Source organism: Poeciliopsis prolifica, unplaced genomic scaffold, assembly GCF_027474105.1.
Source record: "Poeciliopsis prolifica strain line A6 unplaced genomic scaffold, Auburn_PproV2 SCAFFOLD043, whole genome shotgun sequence".
In the NCBI taxonomy this organism is placed as follows: Eukaryota; Metazoa; Chordata; class Actinopteri; order Cyprinodontiformes; family Poeciliidae; genus Poeciliopsis; species Poeciliopsis prolifica.
The window spans coordinates 4,045,124-4,071,634 of record NW_026562418.1 but is presented as its reverse complement, the minus strand read 5'-3'; the positions used below and the strand labels follow the sequence as shown (position 1 = coordinate 4,071,634).

Here is a 26,511-nt window from a genome sequence, read left to right as displayed (position 1 = left end):
GCAATTCACACCAGAAATCTTCTTTTTCTGTAGTTTCTATGTGGATCCCTTTGATAGAATTTATATCGGTGGAAAAACAAACCAAATGCAGGGATATAAGACATGAGCATATCTGATCACTAATGAGGATTTGGACCTTCGGCTTAATGCAACTGAACAATGAACTAAAACTTCTTTTCTGACTTTTGAGCTCCAAAAAATTGTTAATCACTGAGCAGTATAACTGCTCAGCAGGGTAGAAATCTGGGTTCAGGTCAGAGTCTGATGCAAAGCAGACAGTTCATTTAAAAAGTCACTGTTCAGTGACTTCATGACATTTTGCAGGAGATCTCGGAGTATTAAACCACCAGAGTTTCTCATCTAAGTGAACTTTGTTTTTGAATTAATGTGAGGACTTTCAAGTTTTGGGGCTCAGACTCTTATTTTGAATCAAGAAAGGAAGGAGTACTTTAATTGCCCTTTTATATTTATGGAATAAAAGCTGTGCTGGAAGGAGCTAAACCTTAACAAACACTTGTGTTGAGTGCAACACAACTGTATATGTGCTCAGTCGTTGGTCACCACTGCAGTTCCCCTCCAGAACGGTTGGTGGCAGCAGTTAAATGTTTGAACGCCAAAGTGGCTCTGGTCCCGATTAGTTGTTGGTCTATGGAAACTTTCTTTATTGTTTGTATTGTCTTATGGATTCTGGAAGATTCTGCTCTCTGCCATGAGAGCAGAATGGACAGTGGATGTATTGATCCCTAATTTTTCCAACAATCTTAACATTGAACGCAATATTTTTTGTTCTATAAATGTACTTTACTTCAAACAAATAACATTACGTAAATAAATTGAAAGCTCTTCAACACAACAAGTAATAGATTGCATTAAAATAAAAATAAACAGAATAATAATGTTATTTAAAAAATATAAAATAACCACAAACATGGCAGTACTGAAGATAAGGTCTCCCAATCTAAAACATAAATCTATAAATAAAGTAAACAAAGTGAAATAAATTGATATAAGACAATATGTACACTTTATTCTAAACTTCCAAATTCTGTACTATTTACTTAACAAATTCTTGCAAATAGATGTAATAAAGGGTCTGTTACAGCAAAAAGGAAACCAAGAGTTAAAAAATATATATATTTAACAAAAGGATATGTTTATGAGAGAAAGTTGGATTTCTTAAGAGTTATAGTTTTTACAAGTTTATTATTATTTTATGCTGACTGTTTTTCAACAGTCAGCATAAATTTTTAACTCAGTTTCTTTAAAATTATTCAATGTGGGGATTTTTTTTTCTCCATTTCATCTTGTGGACATCATATTTTGCAGGGATTAGAATTAGATTTACTTTACATATTTCATCTAAACAAAAGGCTGAATTGTTCAAGATGAGCAATATTTGCAATTTAATTAAACAATTTCCTGTAAGGAGCATTTTGCAAATCCGACCAAAATATTACAGCAAGAGAAAACTCCACAAATAAATGTTCAGTACTTTTGCCCTTGTAATGACAAAAAGAGCAGTTGTTGCTGACATTTAAAGAGGACTAAGAAATATTTGACTGGATAATTTCTAGATGAAATCTCAAATAAAATGATTTGATCCTATGAATAAGCATATATTCATGAGGCAATCAAAATAGTTTTTATTTTGTTTAGCTTTCTCCATCTTTCTTCTTATTTGGGAGTAGGTAAAGTTTCTAAATGATCTCTGATCAACTTGTTTCTGACGGGACACTTCCTGGTTCACTAAAACCTTCCTCCTGCTCGCCCCTGGTCCTGTGGGTGACACTGTCCACAGCCAACGGCGACCTCTGACCTGAGAGGCTGTTAGAATAAGTAACATTTTCTTACAAATTCAGTGTCAAATTTTAAAACCTTTCCTTTGATGGTTGGTTGTATTTTTGGGTTCAGATTACACAGAAACCTTACGAGTTATTACATTTCTTGCACCAACAAAGTTAACATCAAAGTTAACCCACAGGTAAAATGACATCAGATTAGAATACCGCTGGAAAAACATCACCTGCTATGAGAAAAGTAAAATATCAAATTGCACCAGTGGAATTTGATATTTTGTTCTCTCCAAAACAAAAATAATTACAAACTGAAGTTTATTGTGTTTTCAGGTCTACTTCTGGATTTGGCCTGTTGCTAATAGTTCAAATAATTCAGGCATCACAGTGAAAACTGAAAACTCGTAGAAAGTAGCCCAGGTTGCAAAAGGCCTTATAGTTTTATAAAAAAGGCTTTATATGCACTTCCTGTAGTCTCGTATATGCTATCATCATATCCTATCATTTATATATTTCAGCTATTTTCCCACATGAAACAAGGAATTCCCCAGAAAGCTTTTTTTGTTATACCCCTCCAGACCTTTAAGTGGCGCTGGTTCTTTCCTGTCTCATCAAAACTTCTCGCCTGTTTTTGGCCCAGCTCTCTTTCTTCATCGTTTTCATCAGCCTTTTATTTTCATTCAAATATTTTAGTGTATAGAGGGTTTCTTAAAGTTGATAAATCAATTTCAGGACAACCTTTGATCCACCACCACTGTTGATTTTGTTATCTATGATGCCTTTATGTCCTTATAGGGAGCAGTCAAGAAAAAAGTCCTTATGCTCTATTAAACAATTTTATGCATTTTCCAGGCATGTGGTGTCATTTCACAGCACAATCAATTCATTATATTACCTTCAGTTGTTATAAAAATGCTGTATATGTCAAACACATAGTTTGACTTCCTAATTTCACGCATGAAATAATCAAATCAATACTCCATGTATCTTTTAGATGAAAGACTAACGTTACAGGATGATGGGAAGCTCTTGAGCGCATGGTCACACAATATGGAGATCACTTAACCTGTCATGTTTTTGGACTGTGGGAGAAAGCCAGAGTCCCCAGAGAGAACCCAGACATGAACAGGGAGAACCTCCAAACATGCAGAGACCACAGGCTGAGACTCTAACCACAACTGAAGACTGAAAATATGCAATAAATACTTGAGGAAAGTAGCAGACGTTTTTCAATGAACTTGTCTATTAAAAACCATGATAATTTTTAGAATCTCTTGCTCTTTAGAGAGCAGGGCTGACAGTTTAACAAGCTGATTTTAATTAGTTAATTAGCTTGTCAGGGAGTTGCTCTGCAGACATGGTGCTCTGACATTTCACCATACTTTAGGTTTGTCTAAAATGACTTTTCACACAGTTCAGCAGTCTTTGTCGTAAAGAACAGAAATCTGTCGGAGAGACCAAGAGGACGGTAACCAAGGGAGGAGAGCTGCGTTTGTGCAGCGCTGACTCTGGAGCTAAATCTTTAGCATCTCATTAAAGACTGTTAACCTGAACCAGCAGCATGACAGAACACTGGAGCTGTTATAGTCTGGCTCTCTGCAACCATGATCAATACCCACAGCAGAGGGAAATAGTAAACATGTAACCATGCAGACAGAAATGAGTGAATAAAATACATAACATAAATCTGGTTTGTTTAAATAAAGAATGAGTAATAGACTTTACGTTATGAAGCGTTATGCAAAAAAATATAATCAAACTTTCAGAAAAGGGCAAAGTCTGGTGTGTTAGGGGAAGTGTGAATGCATCATCAAACTCTGATGCAGACCAAAACGTGAGCCCAGGTCCGTCTCTGTTCCATGACAGTGAACTCTGGTCCAGTTCGAATGCATATGTAACACTAAGTGGACTGGAGACCACTCTAAAAGCAGGAATTGGACTGCAGCGCATGGCATTCTGGGTGGTTACAACCACAACAAACGCACCAGTCTAGCATTAGCGGGAGAAATGGCTCAGTTATTTTTGCCAAGGTCTAAAGAGAAATCCTCCAACTGCTAAAATTTGGAGGATTTTAGCAGTAGAAATACTCCATTTCTATTTCCATTTCATAAAGAAGGAAGTTGCACTTCAGAGGTTTTTTGTGTTGTTTCCTTCAGTGCTTCTTGGTGCAGCAACCCCGCAGGCGAGGAGGGGAACAGGTGTGTTTGGTTTGTTTGACGCAGTGCAGTGAGAGAAAGAGAACCATGGCAGCTGAAGATGGAACAAAGGTTTTAACTTTTTAACTTTCCCCAATAGACCTGAGTCTACAGGGTAAAAGTCCTTAGTCACTAAAAAGTCCATGGACAGTTCTAGCCATAACTTGTAAACATTTTATGACACTTACACTATAAAACTAAATCATAATCAGTGTATGACATTTAAAGATATTTAACTATTAATACCTGAGGGGCATGAGGCAAAGCAGCATAAACCTCCTTAAAATAGCTTTGAGGTTTCTCTGTAAGTTTGCTTGAAAATATTGATAATTGCTTTTTAGAGGCTTTTTTTTTTTAGCTTGTTTAGAAAGAGTTGTTTGCTTAGGCCTATTTAAGTTTTCATGCCCTATAGGTATATGCCACATATTTTAAATTGCAGCATCCATCAGGAGGGCATCCGTGTATGAGCTGGAGCTTTGGCCTCTCCCCCTGCTCTCAACACCGGCAGTTACTAAATTGATTTTCAGCCCAAACACTGTCTGACAAAACTGGATGCTCGCCATGCCAGGAATGAAAACAATAAGTGTTTTAATCACATTGTTCCTTTAGTTTAGAGCAACAGATAATATGATTTTAATTTGAATCTGACACTAATGCAAAGTGCAATGCTACACTATAAAAATATCATGTCAAGTAAGGCTATTAGTAGAAGAAGATACTGGCTGACCAGCTGAGGTGTGTAGGTCACACGGCAGCTGATGTATCAAGGCTAAAATAAACTAAATATACATATATATATATATATATATATATATATATATTATATATATATATATATATATATATATATATATATATATATATATATATAAAATTCCCTTCTCACCCACCGCGGGTGGTTCTTATCCTCTGAGCTCGGGTCCTCTACCAGAGGCCTGGGAGCTTGAGGGTTCTGCGCAGTATCTTGGCTGTGCCAAGGACTGCACATTTCTGGACTGAGATGTCTGATGTTGTTCCTGGGATCTGTTGTAGCCACTGCTCCAGTTTGGGGGTTACTGCCCCGAGGGCCCCGATGACCACAGGCACCACTGTGGTCTTCACCTTCCAGGCCCTCTCCAGTTCCTCCCTGAGGCCCTGGTATTTCTCCAGTTTCTCGTGCTCCTTTTTCCTGATGTTGCAATCACTTGGTATTGCTACATCTACCACAACAGCTTTCCTCTGATGTTTATCCACTACGACAATGTCTGGTTGGTTCGCCATTACCATTTTGTCTGTCTGGATCTGGAAGTCCCACAGGATCTTAGCTCTGGCGTTCTCCACCACCTTTGGGGGTGTTTCCCACTTTGATCTCGGGGTTTCCAGTCCATATTCTGCACAGATGTTTCTGTATACAATGCCTGCCACTTGCTTATGTCGCTCCATGTACGCTTTCCCTGCCAGTATCTTGCACCCTGCTGTGATGTGCTGGACTGTCTCAGGGGCCTCCTTGCACAACCTACACCTTGGGTCTTGTCTGGTGTGGTAGATCTGGGCCTCTATTGCTCTGGTGTTTAGGGCCTGTTCCTGGGCTGCCAGGATGAGGGCCTCTGTGCTGTCCTTGAGTCCAGCTTTTTCCAGCCATTGGTAGGATTTACTGATATCAGCCACTTGGGTTATTTGCTGGTGGTACATCCCATGTAGGGGTTTGTCCTCCCATGATGGTATCTCTGGCACCTCAACCTCCGTTCCCTGTTGTCTGAGACATTCACTGAGCACATTGTCTGTTGAGGCTTTGTCCCTGATGTATTTATGGATCTTAGTTGTTTCGTCCTGGATAGTGGTTCTCACACTCACTAGTCCTCTGCCTCCTTCCTTGCGGCTCGTGTACAGTCTCAGAGTGCTGGATTTGGGATGGAACCCTCCATGCATGGTTAGTAGCTTTCTGGTCTTAATATCTGTGGCTTTTATCTCCTCCTTTGGCCAACTAATTATTCCAGCAGGGTATCTGATTACTGGCAAGGCATAGCTATTTATCGCACAGAAATATATATATATATATTATATATATATATATATATATATACTACCTAACTTTGAGCAATTGTTTTTTTTAATTAAAAAGAAAACTTAAGTGTCATAACTCACATCATCCAAGCATCTTCAAAGAGTCATTGTGGATGGTGATGCTGTTGGCAGGAAGGCTCTCCACTAGCAGTCAGTCTTGCAATGAATCTGAAGAGGCCTCTGACTGAAGACTGTTGCTATATGACGGTCTCATGACTGATTTGGGACTGGAAAGCTAATAGCTCAATGTCCTAGCAGCAGAGACGATATTCCACAGAAACATCTGGCACACACATGGCACCGTCAGCTGTTAGCAGCTCTACTGATCCACCTCATTTGCTTTTTCTGCTTCATGTTTAATTCTGGGGCTGGGAATGCAGAGCAGAAACAGACCCAGAAAACCTGAGAGGTCTGGAAGGTTGATACGATACATCGGTGTGCTTGACTATGAAATATCAACTGTCTGCGGAAAGTGCGCGGCCCACTGAATCCACACAGTACACCTGAGTATAGGAGCAGGGTCGTGTTTGGCCTGAATGGCCTCGCACGTTCAGCCGATCGTGGTGAAGGAAAAGGAAGAAATGAGCAGAGAAGCTCAAGAAGAAATTGCAGATACTAGAGGAATGGTCCCGTCACAGTTCAGCAGTACTTTGGATACTTAAAACCAACAAAAATGAATCAATAACCATCAGCTGATATAAAAGGCTCATATTGTGATGCGATTTTTTCAGCCGTATTGCTGAATAGTACTCTAGACGGTTCAGTTAAATAATCAACAACAATATTTTTCCTGTTTGGGTTTTTTTTTATGCTCCACAGTCAAGTTTATCTCAGACATAGCTGATCTCCTGATAGAGAAATGGGAGCTTGTAATTTGGAGAAAACATCAGGGGAAATATTTTAGATACTGATTAAAAAATATTCATTAACACATGTTATGAGGCTGTGGCAGCTTGGGGGGAAAGAGAAAGGGGGCTGCTTTTTGGGGGGCTTGAGACCTGATCTCTTCCTCGCTCTTGCACAATCGAGCAACAGCATCCATACAGCGGAATTAGCATCCCGCTTATTAAACATCTGTTAATGATTCAGGAGGGTTGTAATGTATTTTTTTATACACCTGCGCCTCGGATTACCATAAAACATTTTTCCTGGAAGCCATAAAATATGACTTTCACTAAGACGTTGCTCCCTTATGTCTTGTGTCATCAACATGAATTGGTTATTTAACCTCCGTTAGAGTTAAAGATGATAGAAAATATCATCTATAGACTATTCACACTGGTAATTTAAAAAAAACTCATTTGAAGAAATTAAATAATTTTAGCCAAAACTAATTCTGTCATAAAAAACAACTCTACTCTCTGTATCAGGAGCTTCTAGGATCCATCTCTACCCCTGGGAAATTGTTTTAAACCAGATAAATGCTTTGGAGATGCACGTGAGGGGTAATAAACACCCCAGGAAACTATACTGGTGCATGGGAATGGTTCCTGTAGTGAAAATGCAGCCAGTCACACAGAGTTGGTTGAATTTGCCCCTGAACAGAGTTGATTTAGCTCAGTGAGGAGCTCTGAATATGCAGCAGGTCTGGACAGGAGCAGCAGGCTGCTGGAGAAACAGATCCATCATATATAGCAGTTTAGAAAAAACAAAAAACGAAAATGTTTTCTTTTTTTTCTCTCTAATAGGAGCTTGGAGAGGCTGCAGGAGGAACAAGGAAGACTCAAGGTGCAACATTGTCCTCTGGTGGCGTCATGAAGAAATCACCAATATTAACTGGTATCTAAAGTTGGCGATCTGCAGAAGTCCCTTCATGTTTTTCCTCATGTCTGTCTAACCATTTAAAAATGGTTTTATATATCACAGATTTTAAAGAAACAGTCTTATTAGATAATTATTTGAGGGATTAATAGTAGTGCAGTTAGTACATTACAGCATTTCGGAGCTGTTTTGTGAGTGATCTCATGGACATTGCAGAAAAGCTGGACTTTAATTTTGTAGTTACTGTTTTATGTGTCATCGGTTGTTTTTGCTCCTCTCTGTTGGAACCAGCTCATCGTCTGGTGATGCACACGCTCTGAGACTCGGCTTAAAACTTGTAACAAAACTTGTTTCCGAATTAACTGTTAGCTGTCAGGTGCATCTTTAATGAGTTCAAATATAATCTATATATTTTCAGATTAAATATTCAAAAATGTTTTATTATTTAATGAAACAATTTAAATTAAATTATTAATTCATTCATTCATTCATTTTCATTCGTGAAATGTCATCTGGTTGTAAAACGAGAAATTCTTAAATTCAAAACTGCATTTGGGAGTTCTGAGAAAACCTCGGACACAAACTGAAAATTTTAGCAGAACCTTTTAACCAATTTCGGCAGAACCTCGCCAGTCTCGGTCTGTTTGCTCTCTGCTGCCCCGATTTGGCACAACACTAGCAAACTGGAATTCAATATGATTTTTTTTGCAGTGGTGTTTCTCAAAGTCTTGACCTTTCTGTGCCTTGTCAGCAGCTGAGGCAAACCGGGTCCAGGTAATGAATCTGAATTAAAGGCCCACACTTCTCCTGAACACAAACCCCTTGGGACAGTCCACTCGCACTCGAGTTCTCCTCAGTCTTGCTTGAGGAAGTGATTTAGGTTGTTGATGCAGAAATACATCCGAAAACTTGTGGGACACCTGGGATCATTGCTGGGCATCGATCCACCGCAGAGGGCAGAACAAGAGGAGGCCAGTTGGAAATCTGACCCCTGGAGGCGTCTTGGTGTCCATCACCACCTTCCTAACATCTAAAATACTATGTTTTAGTATTGTTTAGGGATTTATCATTGTGTCCTCTTTTTTTTGTTATGTAAATGGAGGAAGAAAAAGTAATGTTGACACAAAAAAATCGGCAGCACATAACCTTAAAAAACCTGTATCGGTGGATCTCTCCTCTGAACCCTCTCTATCAAAAATTATGTTTCCAGCAGCTGGGAAGACTTAAACTAAAGTAAGATTGTGACGTAAATATGAGCAATACCTAACTGAAATACTTAATATCAATATTTTTATTTTCTCTTTCTTGTCTCTGCTTTGAATTTTACATTTTATCTTTAAAAAGGAGAGTCTCTGCTCTCTTCTTTTCAGCATCTCACTGATGCAATCTGACAAAAAAACTGCATCATTTCAAAAACATTAAAATGTTCGAAGTATTTTGTTTAGTTTCTAGTGCAAATATTTCAGTCCACTCAAAATAAGACAAAAGTAACTGACAGGTAACTTTTCAGCAAAAGAAATAAATAGGAGCTTTTTTGAGTCATTAATACCATAATATTAATGATAAACTAGCAAACGTTAGCAGGTAATTTACCTTATAACGTTTTCATCAATATTAAGGTATTAATGATTTAAAACAAGCTCCAATATCTTGCAGAAAAGTTACTTGTGAGTTAGTTTTGTCTTATTAAAAGGGTACTAAACAAGAAATAAGTGTCTATAAACTAAACCAAACATACTTGGTAAGTTGGGTGAAAGTAACAGGACTGTGAGCCTGCTAAAGTGCATCCACATTAAGGATTTACATGATGTTCACTTGTGCCCTGGATAACGCGACGCCTCGCAATGAGCTGAGTCTGACTCTCATATATGACGATTGCAAAAGAGGGGATCTGAACCGGCAACCGTAGAATTTTAATGTCGATATTCCCTGAAGTTTTAGCTGCAGGCAGAGTGATGTCATTCCACAGATGAACCAACTAATCCACCCGATAGATTGTTTCACAGTGCCATCTGCAGACTGTGCGCTGCAAATTCAAGTGAATGTTGGCAACGACAAGCACCAAGAAGACCTGAGATCTGGTTTGTTGTTGGTCACCTTGGACTGGAAGTAAAGACCAGGTCCGTAGCTCCTGTAGAAAAAAACTCCTATTCAGCAAGTCCACAGATGATTCTGAAACTTCAACTATGTTGTTTTGAAATGCACATTCTGGTATTTTTATTGACCAAGACAAAAGTTCTGTGACAATGCAGGTTTGCCTTCGTTGAGGCGACCTCTGGACTGGGTCTCTGCTTTTTCTTGGCTTCATCAGACTGTGAGCTGCAGCTTTCACTGGAGCAGTTCAGAGCTGAATGGACTTTTCTGGGTCAGGGAAGAGGTTCTGCCCCAAATGGAGGAGTTCAAGTATGTGAGGGTCATCAATGAGGGTCATCAAAGGGGCTCAAGAGCAAAAAATCTGAAATGATTTCTCTCTGTAGGGTCTCTGTGTTCTCCTACACAGATAGGGTGAAGCTCAGCCATCCTGGAGTAGAGCTGCTGCATCTCCAGCTTCAGACAATGGAGGTGGTTCAAGCATTTGCTTAGAACGCCTCCCTGGCGAGGTGTTCAGGTTCCATCAGCTGACGACCCAGAACAGAGAGGGACTATGTCTCTGATGGCCTGTGATTCCCCAAGAGAAGCTGGCAGCAGCCTGACGTCACCATGACCCGACCCTGGAGAAGTGATGATGTAACCTTCACTGAAATTAGTAGAGTATTTTGAAGTAATGCTGCTCATGTGCAACTTGCTGACTCTACCCACCTTACAGTTTTTTTCTAAGTTATTACCCAGCCACACAGTATCTAAAACCTTGTGCTAAGTTCAGACGTACGTAACGTTGCCTTTTGGCACTTTGAAACCTTCCCTGCAATTAACTATTCATCAATAGTTCTGTAATTAGTCTAGTTGGCTATACTTTAGCCACCCCACCACTAAAACACCAACCTTTAGTGCCGCTCTCAGTTTTTACCAAGTTCTGTTAATCATTTAAATACATGCAGGTCCCCCTGCTTCAAACGTCCTCGTTAAACTGCATGTCACAATCTCACCAGCAGAGGGAGCCATATTCCAACCCAGCAGCTCTGACTTTGGGGTTGCGCAATATAATGAACACTTTCATCTAAAACAGGAACAAGACATTTACACAGCAACCAATTTTACACTTTATTTGTTTTAGTACAACAGTTTAAGTTAGCTAGCCACTTTTCTATTGAAATGCCAGAAGTGTATTGCTCTTATGCATTCCATGTGTAGACATCTGCTCAGTGATGTTGAAAATGACCTCCAGTTGCATGACGGGCATGTTAATTCACAGCTAGACAGCAGGAAGTCGTGTGCTTTAAGTCAACCCCATATTTTTTTGGAATATTTTGTTTTTTACAAAAGCCAAGAATCAGCAGTGGCGCAAAATCCCCCATGACCTGCAGGTAAAAGTCAGCTGAATCCGGGAGCAAAGCTGCATGTCCAACAGCCAACACCTCGATGGAAACTTGTGCTACTTTTTAAATATACAGTAAGTGCCAAGAACAGGTGTGGTTCACAGACGTTTTCAAACCCACTATGAAACGGGTGGTAGTAAAAGACCAATGCATAGAAACATGCTTCCCGAGAGAATAAAAAACACACACCGCTAATATCAAAGGAAGGGGGCTCAAGCTGCACCGACAAGCTACATGATGATTACAGCAGACTCAGGAATTATCCACATGTAGAACGAGCGCAACTACACTGATATAGCAGGAGAGTTGAAAAAATTCACAAAGTAGAAGTTGTATTTCCAAAAGAGGTGAGTCGTGAAAAAACAATACTGGCTGAACAAAAAATAAATTAATCTTTGGATACGTAAAAAACCCTATACAATCCCCGGGTGGCTGCCCCTCAGTCCTCCGAGCCGCCTTCTGAGCCGGGCTCCTTTTCCTTATTCTTCCTCACCTCTTCCAACTTCTTGTCCTGTAAAGACAAAAGGAGAAGGTAACAGTGGATCCCCATGTCGCTCCACACACACGTCCAGGCAAACGCCACCAACCTTCTCCTTGAACTTTTCATTCATGGCTGCCATAATGGCTGTGCGGTTCTCTTTGTTGGCCTCCATCTTCTGATTGAGCTTCTCCTCTGCCATCTTGCTGAAGTTGTTGTTCTCCTCCATAGCTTTCTGCAGCACTTCCTTTTCATGCTCCCGCTTCTCAGCTAAGTGCTTCAGAACCTCAGCTTCATGATTCTGATGGCAGGGAGGGAAGTTAGACTTAGACCACTTTAGCAAACTCTCCACTACTTGTATACAAAAGCAGAAGACGGTCAAGGGATAGGTCTTCTCTTCTTACCTTGCGCCTCTCTTCTGCAGCATCCAGCTTTCTCTGAATTTCCTCAAGAGAGACGTCCTTCTTTTTGGGAGGAGACAAGGGGAACTCTCCTTTCGCATCTGGGGCTGGAGCACCCAGGATGACCTCAAAGGCCTGGCCAGACGCCCGCTTGTCAAGCTCCTTGACCTGGATATCTGAAGAACACCAGAGTAAAGACACCAGGAGATACCAGCAATTTAAAGGTACATTTACTTTAAATGCAAAATTACCTTCAGCTGATGCCATCTTCGACGCAAGTGCAGGACAGGTAACCTGAAAGTCAGCAGATTGTATTCATTCAGTATAAGTGCTGATTATTAATAGAGAGATTAGATGATTGCCAGAAAATATCAATATCAAAATATCAAGCGCCAAAGAGCCGCAGGTCGCTGACCTCTGCTTCTGTCATAAACAGAGGAAACATCTTTGTTCACGCAGCCAATAAAAAAAGAAAAGAAACCAGCGGCAACAGCGACATCTGGTGGCGCACTGCATGTCTGCATAAAACCACCGCCCATCAGCCCACCCAACACACGGCATTCAGTGCGTCCGTGTTGCGCACGCGCCATTGTTTATGTTTCAAATCGCAACAGCATTGACATTCAGATCGATCAGAGACCGATCGAACCCCCTTCCCCCTCCTTTCCTTCCTCCCTCGAAGGGAGGGGCTCCTGGATAAGCAGAGCCACAGTGTCAATAGTTAATGAGACAGTCATAATCTGCTGAAACAAAAGACCGCCAGTGGGGTGTGTTCGGCGCCCAGACGCGACATAAACGACACATAAGCGACATGAATGAGGAATGTGCAGATCCATGGGAACATCGGCAGCAGGCAGCACCTGTTCCTTCCACCATGTGCTCGGAAGCAAGAGGGAACCAGGGAGGGGTGAACCCACAGATGGAGGTGGGAAACAAAAGCCACAAAGGGATGGCTGGAAAAATATCTGCTCCACTGTGACGAACAGCGAGCAAAAATGACGAGACATAACAGCAGCCATGTTCTGTGATGAAATGGCTCTCTTGTTAATTAGAGGGCTGAAGAACTGTTGAGTTATCCCAGAAACAGAGCCCTTCCCTGGCTTTTCTCTGGGGCTAACAGCTAGCTTAAGTTCTTTGTTTACCCTTCTTAAATGCCAAAAAGCTCGAATAAAAGTCGCACATGTGAGCAGAATAAAGACTTAACAGTCCAAACAGATGGAATTGGCAAAGAAACAATGTTTCGTCAAGACGACAAAGCTTCAAAAACTTTAACAAATCTTAGTCGCATAAATTCAATTAGATGGGTCTCATTAGCTCCATTTGGAGAACGCAGCAAACAAAGGAGCTTTTATTCTGACAGCAACGAGGGGAGCAGCCACAGACAAAGGGGCGCTCAGACTGGACACTTCGCTGTAAAATACATCACTAAAAAACGAATATATCAAAAATAAAGTGACTGCTAAAATATTTTAGTACATTTAAGTACAAAGACAGTCGAGCTGAAGAGGCAGAAATGACTGGTCTGAATGCCCCCTCAGAGCCGACCGTGCCAATGTCTCCCCGAGTACAATGGGCTGCCAGCCCGCCAGCCCACCGTCACAACAACGCCCGTTTGTCTCCAATAACACAAAGCACCAGTAACAGCCGAGCAACATCTCCTAAAGCCTTAAACTCATATCCAGCCGTAATTCACACAGGACGAAAACAAATTACTACAAAACAATTCATTCTAAGGTGAAGAAAAACTTCCCCTGATTAGAGCAATTAGACCCCAATTAGTGAGGATTTGTAAAGCCTGGCGCTGAGGTGAATACTCCTACCTACAGCAGCGAGGGAAAGCTCTCCTGTCGGGTTTCTGGGCTAGAGATGCTGCCTGCCTGTCACACCCACCTCCAACAAGCTGCGGATGCTGCTCTGCTCAGCTCCTCTCGCTCAGGTTTCACCACAAGCCCCGGTCGCGAGCACCCTCAACGCGCGCATTAATAGAACACGGCCCGTGACGTTTCAACAGTCTGCCACCAATCAGTTGGCGCTATACTCCGCGTGGGAATTGTAGTTTTTTTCTCAAGGCTCTTTGCCGTGTGGTGCAACCATTTAGCTCTGTTTTTGCTGCCTATTGTAATGAATGGAGTATGTTGTCTATTATTCTATTGTTTTTACAACCCAATATGCTTGTTTTTTGTTTGTTTGTTTTTTTTATTCTTGATAAACAAGCATTTTAAAAACCTTCCTGACCAAACATATCAGGTTGTGCACATATATCCATTGTTCTTGTTGTTTTAAGATGAAACAAGCTAAAAATCTAAAAAGTTGGTCAAGACTGCATTACTCTAATTCGTGATGATTATGTAACACAGTCATTTAAATACAGCAGAAATAAGGAAGAAAGAGAAAAGGAAACGATGAGTGGTTATTTTTTTCCAGTCTCAATGTGATTCAACCTGAAAACTGGAGTGAGTTTGAAGTTAGATGCATCCATATGAGAAATATGCTGGCATGGAAAATGACAAAAAAACGCCTTATAGTAAAACAAGGACAACAGTTTTAAACGTACTTTCTCCAACTGTCGCTGTATTCTAATCAACCAGTCAGTGAAATATCCCTAACTTTAGTCATTTGGATTGCCCAAATGTAATGCTAAAGTTAAAAAGAAAAATGCTCATAATTAGGTATTTGTGTGTAGAAATTTGAGGAGAGAGATTTATTGAAAACAATTTGGAAAACGGCTGTAACATAACATGATACAGAGAAATGGAAGCGCTGTCAGCACTTTCTGGATGCACTGTGCAAATATTTGGACAAATATTTTGAGCCTTCCTGGCCAGTGAGATGTAGCTCATTTTGGGAAATAACTATTTTTAATATTTGGAGGCGTGTGAAGTTTCACATGTCCAGTTGCTAGTCTGAGGGTCAAATATCTGCATGTTAGCTCTGGGAAAAGAAGAATCGAAAGTGGAATCAACCAGAATGATGCACATTATGTCATTCATATATTTTTTCAATGTATTTGCTTTCTTTCATAAAGGTAGCCATTCTGGCCATGTGTGTTATTGCTGAGGAAACTGCTGTGAGTGGTCAGCTGGACCCTGAACTTAATGATCTGCTGATTCAAACATGAAGGATCAGCACACATTGCGCTCGGCAGAATCCGGCTAGCAATAACCACTGGGGAAGATTTCAAAGAGCGCACTGCGGCAATTCAAAGACTCACACAGGCTGGAGTTGTGTCGAGGAAAAGTTCAAGATACAAATGTTTTTTGGCAAACAGACGTGACATTTTCAGATAAAACCCTCTGATAAAACCATTGCTCCTTTTAGAAACGTTAACTTTAGGACTGCAAACACTCACTGGATTTTTTTTTTTTTTTTGTAATCAACTATTTTTAACGTACCATTATTCTGATGACAGCAGAAGGTGACCAGTGTTTGTTCTGTCACAGAGACGCTGCACTAAAAGTATCTGATGTGAGAACATTTAGATCTATTTTTACCTGTACCTTGTGTGAATATCATTTCATTTTGTGGGTCGGCTCTCCGATTGCTACCGGTGTTGAAATCGCTTTCAGTGAGGATGCATGTGGAGCATTCACTTCTCCACCCAGTCTCCATATCTGACTTATGTTTACGTCTGTTTGTCTCAAAAACCTGACGAAGTCCGAATAATTTAAGCAATTTTCCTTTTTTTAATTGACATTTTAGTTATAAATGTCAGTCTAAATGTCTGTCCACTACAAATATGCACAAAACTTTGCCTATATTCCGCTAACATCAAAAAACAACATTTTGCATTTGAAGTCTTTTTATTAAGTAAGAAAGGAAGTTAGAAATCACGCATAAATTAATTAGTTTGAGCGATAAGTCTTTAAAACCATTCCATCCCATTATCCTCCTACCACTACTTTGTAGTTTGTACCAGGGGCAACATCCAGTTACTGATTGTGTGACTTGTGTGATGCAAAACAAAAAAATTTTATAAAATTGCTTCCATTGCAGTTTTGCAAAAGAATCCAATTCTGATACGACCAAAAAAGCAATTAATCCTAGAGCCAAAACTTTTTATCGAAAACTTAGAGATTTTTCTAAGTTTGGTGTTTAAGTTTATTTTCAAAATATCAAATTACCCAAGTAAATGGTCTATGGAATTGCAGAAGCTTGTCTGAAACATTTGAAAAGCGTACTTCCTAAATTTAGCTGTTTTAAGTAAACGTTGAGCACATCACTTAGATGTGCTCCTCACTGCAAAAACACAACATGACAATAAAGTCAAAGGGTTTGAGTCACAGTGAAGTCATGAGTCATTGGTGTGAAAATGCAAATCAAGTCCAAAATCCTCTGATTTCATCCAGTTGAGTCATTAAATCTGTGACTCGTGTCTGGCAAGATTCCAAGCCACATGACTCGACTTCCACACTTCTGAAAGAAGAGAGTGGAAGAGAAGACACTGAGAGAAAACTTGTTAATACACAGGCTCATCAATAAAGCTGCATATTCATTACAAATGGCACCACTTCCTGTCGTCTTCTTCATGGTTTGTGCCAGTGGCAACATCCAGTTCCTGATCATGTGACTTGTGTGATGCGAAAATAGTGATTGCATTGCAGTACCAATTTTGATATGGCAAAAAAAAAAAAAAAAAACATCCTGTCACCAAAACCTTTCATTGAAAAATGTGAGTTTTTGAAAATTTTACATTTTTCCATCAAGCAAATGTATTTTTTAAATGTCAAATTGCACAATTATAAATCTCTATGCACATGGAATGAGACATACTGTTCAGGTGAGTCTTCTTTTCGGGAGGATTTGCATTGTGGTGTGTGAAAGCTGGGCCGTTCATATAGACGACTCCTCTGATGCATCCTCTGGTGCTGTTATCTGGAGACGGACGTATCCACCCACCGCCATGGATTCCACAACATCAATGTTAATTTAATCATGAAACTGAATCTCTAATCTCTAAGTCAAAAGTCAAGTGACTTTTGACTTTATTACAAAAGTCAGATGACTTTTGTAATAAAGTCATCTGACTTTATTACAAAAGTCGAAATCAAATTTTTAGATTATTACAAAAGTCATCTGACTTTTGTAATAATCTAAAAATTTGATTTTTTTTTCTTTTTTTCTCCAAAGAGTTTTTGCGGCGCTAGTGGCTCATATTTTTGACAGTAGGCAGACAGGAAGGAGACATGCGACATAGCTTTTTTCTTCAATAAAATGTTTCCATGATGTTGTTTGTGTACTTGAATGCAGACTGTATGGAACACAGACATTTGACATGGGTGAGGTTAAATGTGCTTACAAATCAAAATACAGGAGTAATGTTGCGTAAACTAGTTAGCAGAATATATGACTGAGAAGAAGATGACATGAAATACTAAAGCAGTGAGAAATGTTGGGCATCATCCTACTACCTTTCCATTGACTTATTTAGCTATTTCAATTGTATAAGATGACAGGTCAGCTTTTGCTCTCTTTGGACCATCCTTTAAAAAACACTGACTACACCGGACCAGCAACTGCTGCTGAGAACAGCACTTTTAGAAGATGCTCTTCCAAGGCCTCTGTCAAATTCCTCAATCCCTTAGGGAGCATTCAAGGCAGTTCTGCTTAGTCTGCTTTAATCCAGCTGCAGTCTGCCTAGAGAGTCTGGTTCATTTGGGGAGGAGTGAATGCATAACCAAACTCTGACGCAAATTAAAAAACTGAACTCTGGTCCACCTACGAAGTGGGAGGACCAAACTTGGTCTGCGTTTGGATGAAGTGAGCTCTGGTGCAGCTCAAATGCAAAAGTGAACATCAATGGACTTAGCAAGACAAATGGCTTGTGGTCTTTTACCAAAGACTAAATATTTTTTTTGTCAGAGGAACTGGCTTTGAGTTATGTATTTTTTATTCTGTTAATGAGACCGGAGTGCATGACTGAAGCTTTGCCTGGTCCTCAACCTGTGTTTGGTCCCTATGTCTGAGGAACTGTGTACAGCGGTGTGCTCCGCTGCATCAGTCAGACAGCAGATTCATGCCTTTCAGCATCAGCCTTTGTCCTTTGACTGGATCTATGATGCCTTATTGGATCAAATTAGCAAAGCAGGGAGTGAGCAGGAGACAGATGGAGACAGCAGGGCCCGGTAGAAGTGTATGAACACAACTGATGGGAACCGGATCTTTGGTCTGCAGAGAAACACTTTTTACACTTTGCGTTTATGTGCCAGTGAGTGTCAAAGTTTGGGATCTGATCAAGAATCTCTTCTTCCAAATTAAAACACACTGAGAATATTTTTTTTTGTCTTTAGGGACACTGAGATCTCAAGTCTAGTGAAAGATGTGTAAGAATCGCTACAGGACGGAGACACTTGGCGGGAATGTGATCAACCGGTGCTGTGCTTCATCTCTGATGTCGCTAATACAGCAGGAGCTGATCCAGTGGAGCACACAGCACAGGAGCAGCATTAGCATGTTGGTTGCTGACCCATTTTCCAGCACACACAAACAGAGAGCAGACCACCACTCCCCCCACCCCTCCCGCCTCTCCTATCAGCAAAGCTGGTAGGATGGAGCAGAGAGCTGATAGAGAGGGAGCTTGATCTGATTGTCATGATGATAACAAGCACAACGGGGATCCTCGGAAGTTAGCATATGGAGCTCTAGGCTAATCTCCAGCTAGCCTAGCTGCAGCAGGTACACAGATCCCATTTGCAGCACATTATTAGGATGCTAGCTATGGCAGAGGGCTGAGGCCTCCAGCTAACCCGCCCAGTAATGCACAGGAAAAGGATGCTGTCTGTCTGTCTCATGTTAACCAGATGCTGCTCTTGTGTTTTAGTTGTGATAACTTTATGTAATGGAGGGTTACATCATCACCAGCTCAGCTGCTTCTCTCTCTCTCTCTGGGAGGCAGCAGGCCTTCTGGAAGAGGTTCCAGCATCCCTGCCCCCACCTCCCCTGGATGTGTGTACAGTCTGCATACGTGTCTGAGAAATGGCTGCACACGTGCAAAAAATGTACCGCAGCGCTCACTGAAAGATGAGGGTGCAGTTACTGTTTTCAATTCTTTATTTCATTTATTTTGGGGGCCACTGAAATAGATAATTATCAGTTGCTGATAATAGTAAAAAAATAATAATAATAAAAAAATAAAGAAAGAAAGAAAATAAACCAGCATAAAGAAAAGCTTGATTCAATTTCTGGGTCATTTTGTTTATTTTTTGGTTTTTCCTTTGAATTTTTAGTTCACACCTAAGACAGAATTTAAACAAAATGTATAGGTGTCTACAAAACACTTTCACCCCTTCACTGTCATGAGGTCACCAGTGTCCACATGGACCCATTGACTGACATGTAAGAATTTTTGGACTTAGTGGTAAAGGGTTAATAACATATTAACATGACAAACAAAAACAGAAAAACAAACCAGTTAAAATGTGTGAAATTATTCCTAAATGAAGTCCAAACAAAAATATAAATTGAGAGAAAATCAAAACAAATGGCTTATTTGGCTTCCTCCATTGTTTGGACATGTGTGGTTTCAAACCATGTTAGAAGGAAGGTGAAGATGGATAGGATATGGAGATGCCACTGCCTACAAAGTGACAGAGAGATAAACCAGCAATGGAGCTTGTTGTTGTTGAATCAGGGCTTTTTACCATCACTGGAGTCCTGAGGGAGTCTGATGTCAATCCCAAGGCAGACAGAAGAAATGCAACAAACAAAGGGATGAGAAGGAGTGGCTGGTAATAATGGAAATCTAAAGGGAATAAAACAAAGATTTGCAGATTACCTCCAGATGGCCTCTGAAAAATGAACGCATCTCATTAGGCTCAGAAGTAGATGTGTGTAAAAACCACTGGTATGGACGTTTGTTGGCGTGTAATATTCATAATCCCAATCGAGGAGATTAGTGTTGGAATCATTTCATATCAACATCCAGTCAAACAAGCCAGATGTCTGCCTGCAAAGCCTAGCACAGTTTATTTATCGGTGTAATCTCATGCTGGCCAGCTCTGATGATATTTATTCAGTCTGATATTTATTTATGAAATACTGTTTTCTTCCTTTTTACCTGACTGGGAAGTGAAATTTGAGATTTCTGTGGGAGACTCAAGAAATAAAATGAAGGTTTCATCATTTAATATAGACAAGGCCTCACGTTAACACGGTAAATTTATGAGTTCAGTGGATGAGCAGTTCCATCAGGTGTTTGCTAATTACTGCTGGCTAGTCTGAAGGAGTTGTAGGGGAGCAGTGCTCTGTGGCATTTCTTAGGAACAGCAGCTCAAAGGAGCAGCTGTGCCTCGAAGGCAGAGCTTGGTCCACCCAGGTGTTTTGGACAGCTGAATGGTTGCCATGGAGATTAAAGGATTTCTCAAACATGCATGAAAGAATCAAAGCAACACTACAGGTATGCTTTTGATGAGGGAATAACATAATAACATGATGTAAAACTTTAAAAAGTCAATTTTTACATAATATTATCCCTTTAAAATATATGATTTATATACAATTTCTGGGTAATCTTCCCCCTTTTGGGTTTAATAATAATATGGTTAATCATATTCTCTCCTCTGCTGTAACAGACAGACTCTGTGTTTGCCATGGCTGACTTGCATGTGTTACACATGGAGAATCATGGCTGACAATGAACTCACTGACCTTTAAGCAGTAAAATATTTATGAGACGTAGCAGGGCCTGGGGCAATGCTACAATGCTACAGTGCAATTTGCTGCCGAAGAAAACCAGTTGAGAAGGTCTCAGTCTATTCTGGTGAAATGACTGGAGAGGAGGAGGGACTGGCGCTTTACCAAAGAGCAAACATGGCATACAGAGTCAATGGTAGAGATTAGTGAAGCCATAGAGTGTGTGACCCTGAGTGAGAGGGGTCATGCCCAAGGAGTGATGCCAAGTAGAGCCGTCTGACAGAGAGTTTATTGAGGCTGAAGAGTCCTACCGTCCTGCTGCACATTTGTGTGGCCTTGTATTTGATATACTGTAAGGACCATTTTCTGAAAACCTGCTACATTATGAGGACCCTCTGCTCTTTCTGGGACCAAAACCCTATAAGGACCATAGAGGAAGAAGTTAGGGTCAGGGTTATGCTGCAGAAATAATAAAAATGGATGGAAGTCAATACAAAGTTCTTCTGAAGATATAAAGACACACTGTCTATGTGTGTATGCACATGTGTGTCTATGTGTAACATGTATTTGTACATGTTACAAATACATGTATTTACAGGTAAATACATGTGCTTACAGGAATAATAGACTAATAATGACTAGGATTAGAGAAAATGTCTGAGTTAGGCATAAACATAGTTATAGAAATGAGTGGAAGTCATTTCTGTCCTCAGTTGGGTGATGTGTGTGTATATGTGGTCTTAATTAATGTAAAGTGCAAGGTCCCCTTTCCTAACCAACTACTCCCTATTGGGTCCAAAGCCTAGGTCCTATATGAAGAAGTGTTGATTTTGGCTTAGGGGTTCAGTTTTGGACCAAAGTGTGAATAGAGTTTAGGTTAGATTTAGGTTTAGGGTCAGTTCTCGAGGGCCAGCATCCCACATGATGGTTTAATTCACCTGGATCAAATGATGGCTCGTTAGAGGCCTCAGAAGAACATTGACATGCTAAAAAAAGGTTCCTGGTACTACCAGGGAGAGAACTAAAACTTGTAGAATGCCAGCCCTCGAGGACCGACTTTAGGCACCCCTAGACTAAGGTAAAAGTCAGGTTTAGGCTGTAGCAATGATGAAAAATGAATGGAAGGCAATACAATTCTTCCGAAGATAGAAAGACACACTGTGTGTATGCGCATGTGTTTGGGATGCAAGGCTTACTCTGCCAGTCTCCACCCCACTGCTGCTCGAATGATGTCATACGTTTGGTTGTGGGAGCATGTGTGTGTTGGCAGCCTTGTGATCCAGGCCCGGACAAAGAATGAAATCAGGAGAAAGGAAGGGAGCGCGTTAAAGAGAGAGAAAAAGAGGAGGAAAAACCTGACAACATTAGTTCCAGTCTATTTACTGCTTATAGTCTCAATCTCCTTCCTTCTCTGAAGACAGGATATTAGAATGATGCTTTGGTTTCACCTACTTAACTCTACTCAAGAGGGCTCACTGATCATCAGTCTGTTCATAGATTACCACACAGTCAATAGTAATCTGCACTGGGTTGTTTCCATAGCCTTGCCACAGTCTGCATATTTTCTATACCGCAGAGGTTAAAGGTCCTCCAGCATCAGCTTTAGCCTGACTTTCATCACTCCCATATAAAACCATTAAGATATCAGCTATAATAATCAGGTTATTGTCTGCATGAGAGAATGAAGTAAAAAGGTTTTCTGAGCTGAAACTGGACCCACTCAATCCTCTGTGGTCCAGGAGCTCTGATCATGATGAAACACGGTCAGAACAAGGATGGCTGAGCATCTTATGACAATCATTGGTAAATAGATGGCATGGATTGGTCAGTTAAGTTGCAGGCCAGGGCTTAATTTGTTGCAGCAACCAATTAAATCAAAATTAATTGATTTAACTTTCATTCAAAGTTAACTGATTTTGATAGCATGGTGACATTATATAAACCAAGGTATGCTGTTCACTTAAATTATTGGCAAATTTTACATCCATATATATTATTTCACAACATTTCACAACGTTTCTAGATCAAAGTCAAATCTAAGTAAATCAATTAAGCTTCTCACTTATGTTGAAATTCAATTTATTATAAAAGCCAGAGCTTTTTTCTTTTAATTCATTAATGTTACTGTTTTTTTCTGCTCAGTTGTTTAAATATTTGAGAAATGCTTTCACTCAGCATGTGACTGATCTGTCCTTCCACTTCTTGTTTTGTTCTTTCACAAGTTAGACATTCTCTCTCATCTATTCTCTATGATGCAATTATATTTTGGTTATTATCATCTTCACATTTTTATTAACTAAGACAATGATGTATTGGTACTCTTGATTGGGAATTCAACCCTTAACCCAATTTACAGGATGCAGAGTGATGCTCTCAATCTGCTTTACACTGAACCAAGAAGTTCTGCCAAGTGGAAGCAGGCCTTGTGAGTCTGCTGTGAAGCTGCTTGTCTTCTGCTTTATTTTTAAACACAGTTTTTGTGTTTTTTTGGTTGAGATCTCCAGTTTTTCCTTCCCAGGATCTGCTAAGCATTACTCTTGGTGTTTGGGTCCAGATAAGATTCACAGTGATTCAAAGTGGAGAATCGTCCAACAAGCTGGGCCAGATTAGCCAGATGCTTCCTCCATAAAACTCCCATTAGGCGGGTTCCAACAGCTGTTGTGCAGAGATTCTCCTCTCAGCAGAGATGACAATGAGGACAGATGGTTGACTTTTAGCATTCCTTCTCTAAAACTTGCCTGGCCATTGACTTCCTTCATAATTCCGCTCGATGCTCATCTTCCTCAGCTGCTCCGTCACAGGTTTCTCCATTTGAGCTGGAGGCCAATGAGTGAACAGAAAAAGAAGTTGTGAACGATGACATTGATTTTCTCCGCCGTTTTAAAATTGTACTCTGCCTGTAGTTTTAACAATGGCACTGGAGGAGAGAACGAAGCCGTTCAGTCTTCCAAATATTAAATTAATATTATCAGACATGTTCAGCTCAGCATTTCCTTCTTCACAGTGGATCTGGCACATTACTGTACACATGTCATATCCAGTCGTTAGCGACCAGGTAAAGTTTAAAACTTCCCACTTCACTTCATGCTTCCAGGAGGCAATTGTTTCTCAATAGTTGCGAGTCCAGATACTCTGTACAAAGCAAAGCATAAAACAAGGGGCTGGTTATTACCAGGCGAGGTCAAAGCCTTCCGTTTCAATATTTGGGTTTTTGGCAAACTGTAAAATGGATTTTTAATCCAGTAATATTCCTAACATTTATTCCCAGCCATGAATATTTTTATTTTTCCTTTTTTAGAGTGGAGCTTATAGTGATTGGTTGAACGTGACATCAAACACGTTTCAATAAAAATCTCTTTGTCCTCCTCCTCCCCAGCCTCTGGATCCAGCTCCTCTGGGGAATCCAGGCCAACAGAAAGACATAGTCACTCCACATCACCTCCTCCCAAAGGGATGGAACAGATTCTCAAGCCACCTCAACTGGCTCCTTTCAATATGGAAAAGCAGTGGCTCTACTCTCAGTCTGAGCTTCTCACCTTATCTCTAAGGGACAGCTCAGACACCCTGGAGATGGAACTCATTTTGGCCGAGATCTCGTTCTTTTGGTCATGACCATAGATGAGGATAGGAAAGAAAAGTGACCGTTAAATAAAGAGCTTCGTTTTTAACTCAGCTCTCTTTTCACTTTCAGACACATCACTGCAGACGCAGCACCAACCCGACGATTGATCTGTCGCTGCATTTTTCCCATTTTGATGAATGACAAAGAAACACAGAATGTTGCCTCGATAAGAAGCGTCGACATACCACCCTCCACATTCCCTCCTATTTTCTCCCTCTCGTGTCTGGCATCTAGTTTTTTCTGCCGCTTGGTTTTCTCATGTTAGGTTCGGCACGTTGGCTTCCACGTGAAATCCTCCGTTGGCTGGGCCGCCTGGCTGTCCTGCGTCTGCATGGCCCCAGTGCCTGTCTCATCTTTGTCTTTCTTTGCAACTCTTTGTCTCCTCCACAGAACCATCATCGCTCTTCGGCTCAGTTTAAAGGAGAGAGCGATACGTGAGAGGCTCTGAGGCTGTTCCTGCTCTTCATTCATTTAGCTTCGATTGATGAGGCAGGGTTTGGCTTTAATCTGCTTGTGAGAGGAACCACAGGCAATTACAGAGATTTCCTTGAGGAAAGCCAACAGCTGACCGCTGATGTTGTGTTCTTCAATTATGTAGCAAGAGACAGCTGTCTGCTCTGCTGCATTATTGAGAACTTGTCGCAACGTCATGTATGAATAGCAAAAGCCTAACTGTTTACGGCTATATTTAGGTCCTGGTTGGAAGATCACGCTTGACATGTTGTCATCTCCTTATCGTCTCTCATGGTGAAAAGCTGCAGGGTGGAAGCTCTGCCCAACTACAAGCTAGCATGAAATGCAAATACTTAAAGCACTCTTTTTTTTTTTTTGCAGGCAAAAGTCCTTAAACCGATTCCTTGTGACAATGTGCTTACATGTAATGAAGCAAGGTCCGAGCTTCTCACAAGGCCAGGTTGCCCTGGCAACAAGTTACGTCGTAGCAGGAGGGTGTAGGGAGCCACCTCTGAGCTACAGGGAGGAGGATGTCTGAGACTGCAGACAAAGGAAGATATTTAAGCAAGAACAAAAACTGGATGCCAGAGTTATTAAGATCATGCTGCCATGTGCAGGAGGATCATTTGTTGCATATTTAATGAGCAGTAGAGCATCAGCGTCTGAAACATCTGAGCCTTGTGTCTGACCTCAAAGAGGCAGAAGGGTTCAGGGTGCACAACTGAAACACAAACACACATGCACACACACACAGACCTCTCCACAGGTTGAGGCTGACCTATAAAAAATAACCAGTCTGGGTGTGTCCCACTCCAGAAGGACATAAAGGCCTTGAGCAGAAGTGTCAATCCGACACCCTCAAACTGCTGTCTGAAGATGAGCTTTTACAGCAAATCCATTCAAAAACCATGCTCTTTAAAAAAAAAAAAAAAAAAAAAAGATTTATTAATTTTTTTCCCCAAATTAGAGCCGAAATAGCATTTCCGTCATTTTGTTTCTCCACAGATAGAAGAAATCCTCCCATCTTTGTGGAGGAATCAGGCTGCAGGATGATGCGGGGAATGTCGCCATCTGCTGCCCGGCAGCAGGAATAGCAGCATTATGTAAGCGCAGGTGAAGAGCGGTTCAGCCGTCAAGCTATCATTAAAATGTTAACCTGCTTTTATGACACCTAACAGAGGAAAGTCTGGATTACCTTCCACCTCCTCATCCTAATCTACAGTTAAACTCTGTGCCCGGTGGATCTCTTCAGTGTGTGGGCAACCTGCAGTCATGTTCCCCAGCAGCAGGAGGCGCTGCCGCCGCTGTGGAACATTTCAAAAATGTCAACATCGAAGCCGCAGCATGATGAAAATAAACAATATTCTACAAAGAAAATGTAGCAAATGAAACTTTTTTTTTGACAACTAAAGGCACGGTTCTTGTCATTCAGGGTCGTTCCAAAATAAAATTTGAAAGTGCAGGAAGGTGAATTCCACTTTCTTGTTTGAGTCAACTTAACTGAGAAAACCTAGAAGTTGGAGAGAGATCTGGAGGACTTTCCCTGATCTATAGAAAATTTCCCTAACTGGAGCATCAGACTGAAGTAGTTGTAATTATGTCCAAACTTGACATCAACATCCTTACTTAGTTTTATTTTTTGAGAAGTTTCTCCATATCCC

At 40.7% G+C, this 26,511-nt stretch overlaps 1 protein-coding gene across 3 annotated transcripts; it reads right to left on the bottom strand.

The window, feature by feature from the left end:
• Positions 1–10,980: 10,980 nt before the first annotated feature.
• On the bottom strand, positions 10,981–14,121 carry stmn1a (stathmin 1a). 3 transcript variants are annotated; one of them, XM_055055965.1, is made up of 5 exons: positions 14,038–14,121; positions 12,399–12,441; positions 12,151–12,323; positions 11,856–12,047; positions 10,981–11,779 (listed from the first exon to the last, which is right to left on the bottom strand). In XM_055055965.1, exons 2-5 carry the CDS (start codon positions 12,412–12,414, stop codon positions 11,708–11,710), a joined length of 453 nt encoding a protein of 150 aa, XP_054911940.1. In that variant the 5' UTR covers positions 12,415–12,441; positions 14,038–14,121; the 3' UTR covers positions 10,981–11,707. The 3 variants fall into 3 exon arrangements, with proteins under 3 accessions (XP_054911940.1, XP_054911941.1, XP_054911942.1); XM_055055966.1 differs by having other exon boundaries at positions 13,968–14,106; XM_055055967.1 differs by having other exon boundaries at positions 13,972–14,106.
• Positions 14,122–26,511: the final 12,390 nt, after the last annotated feature.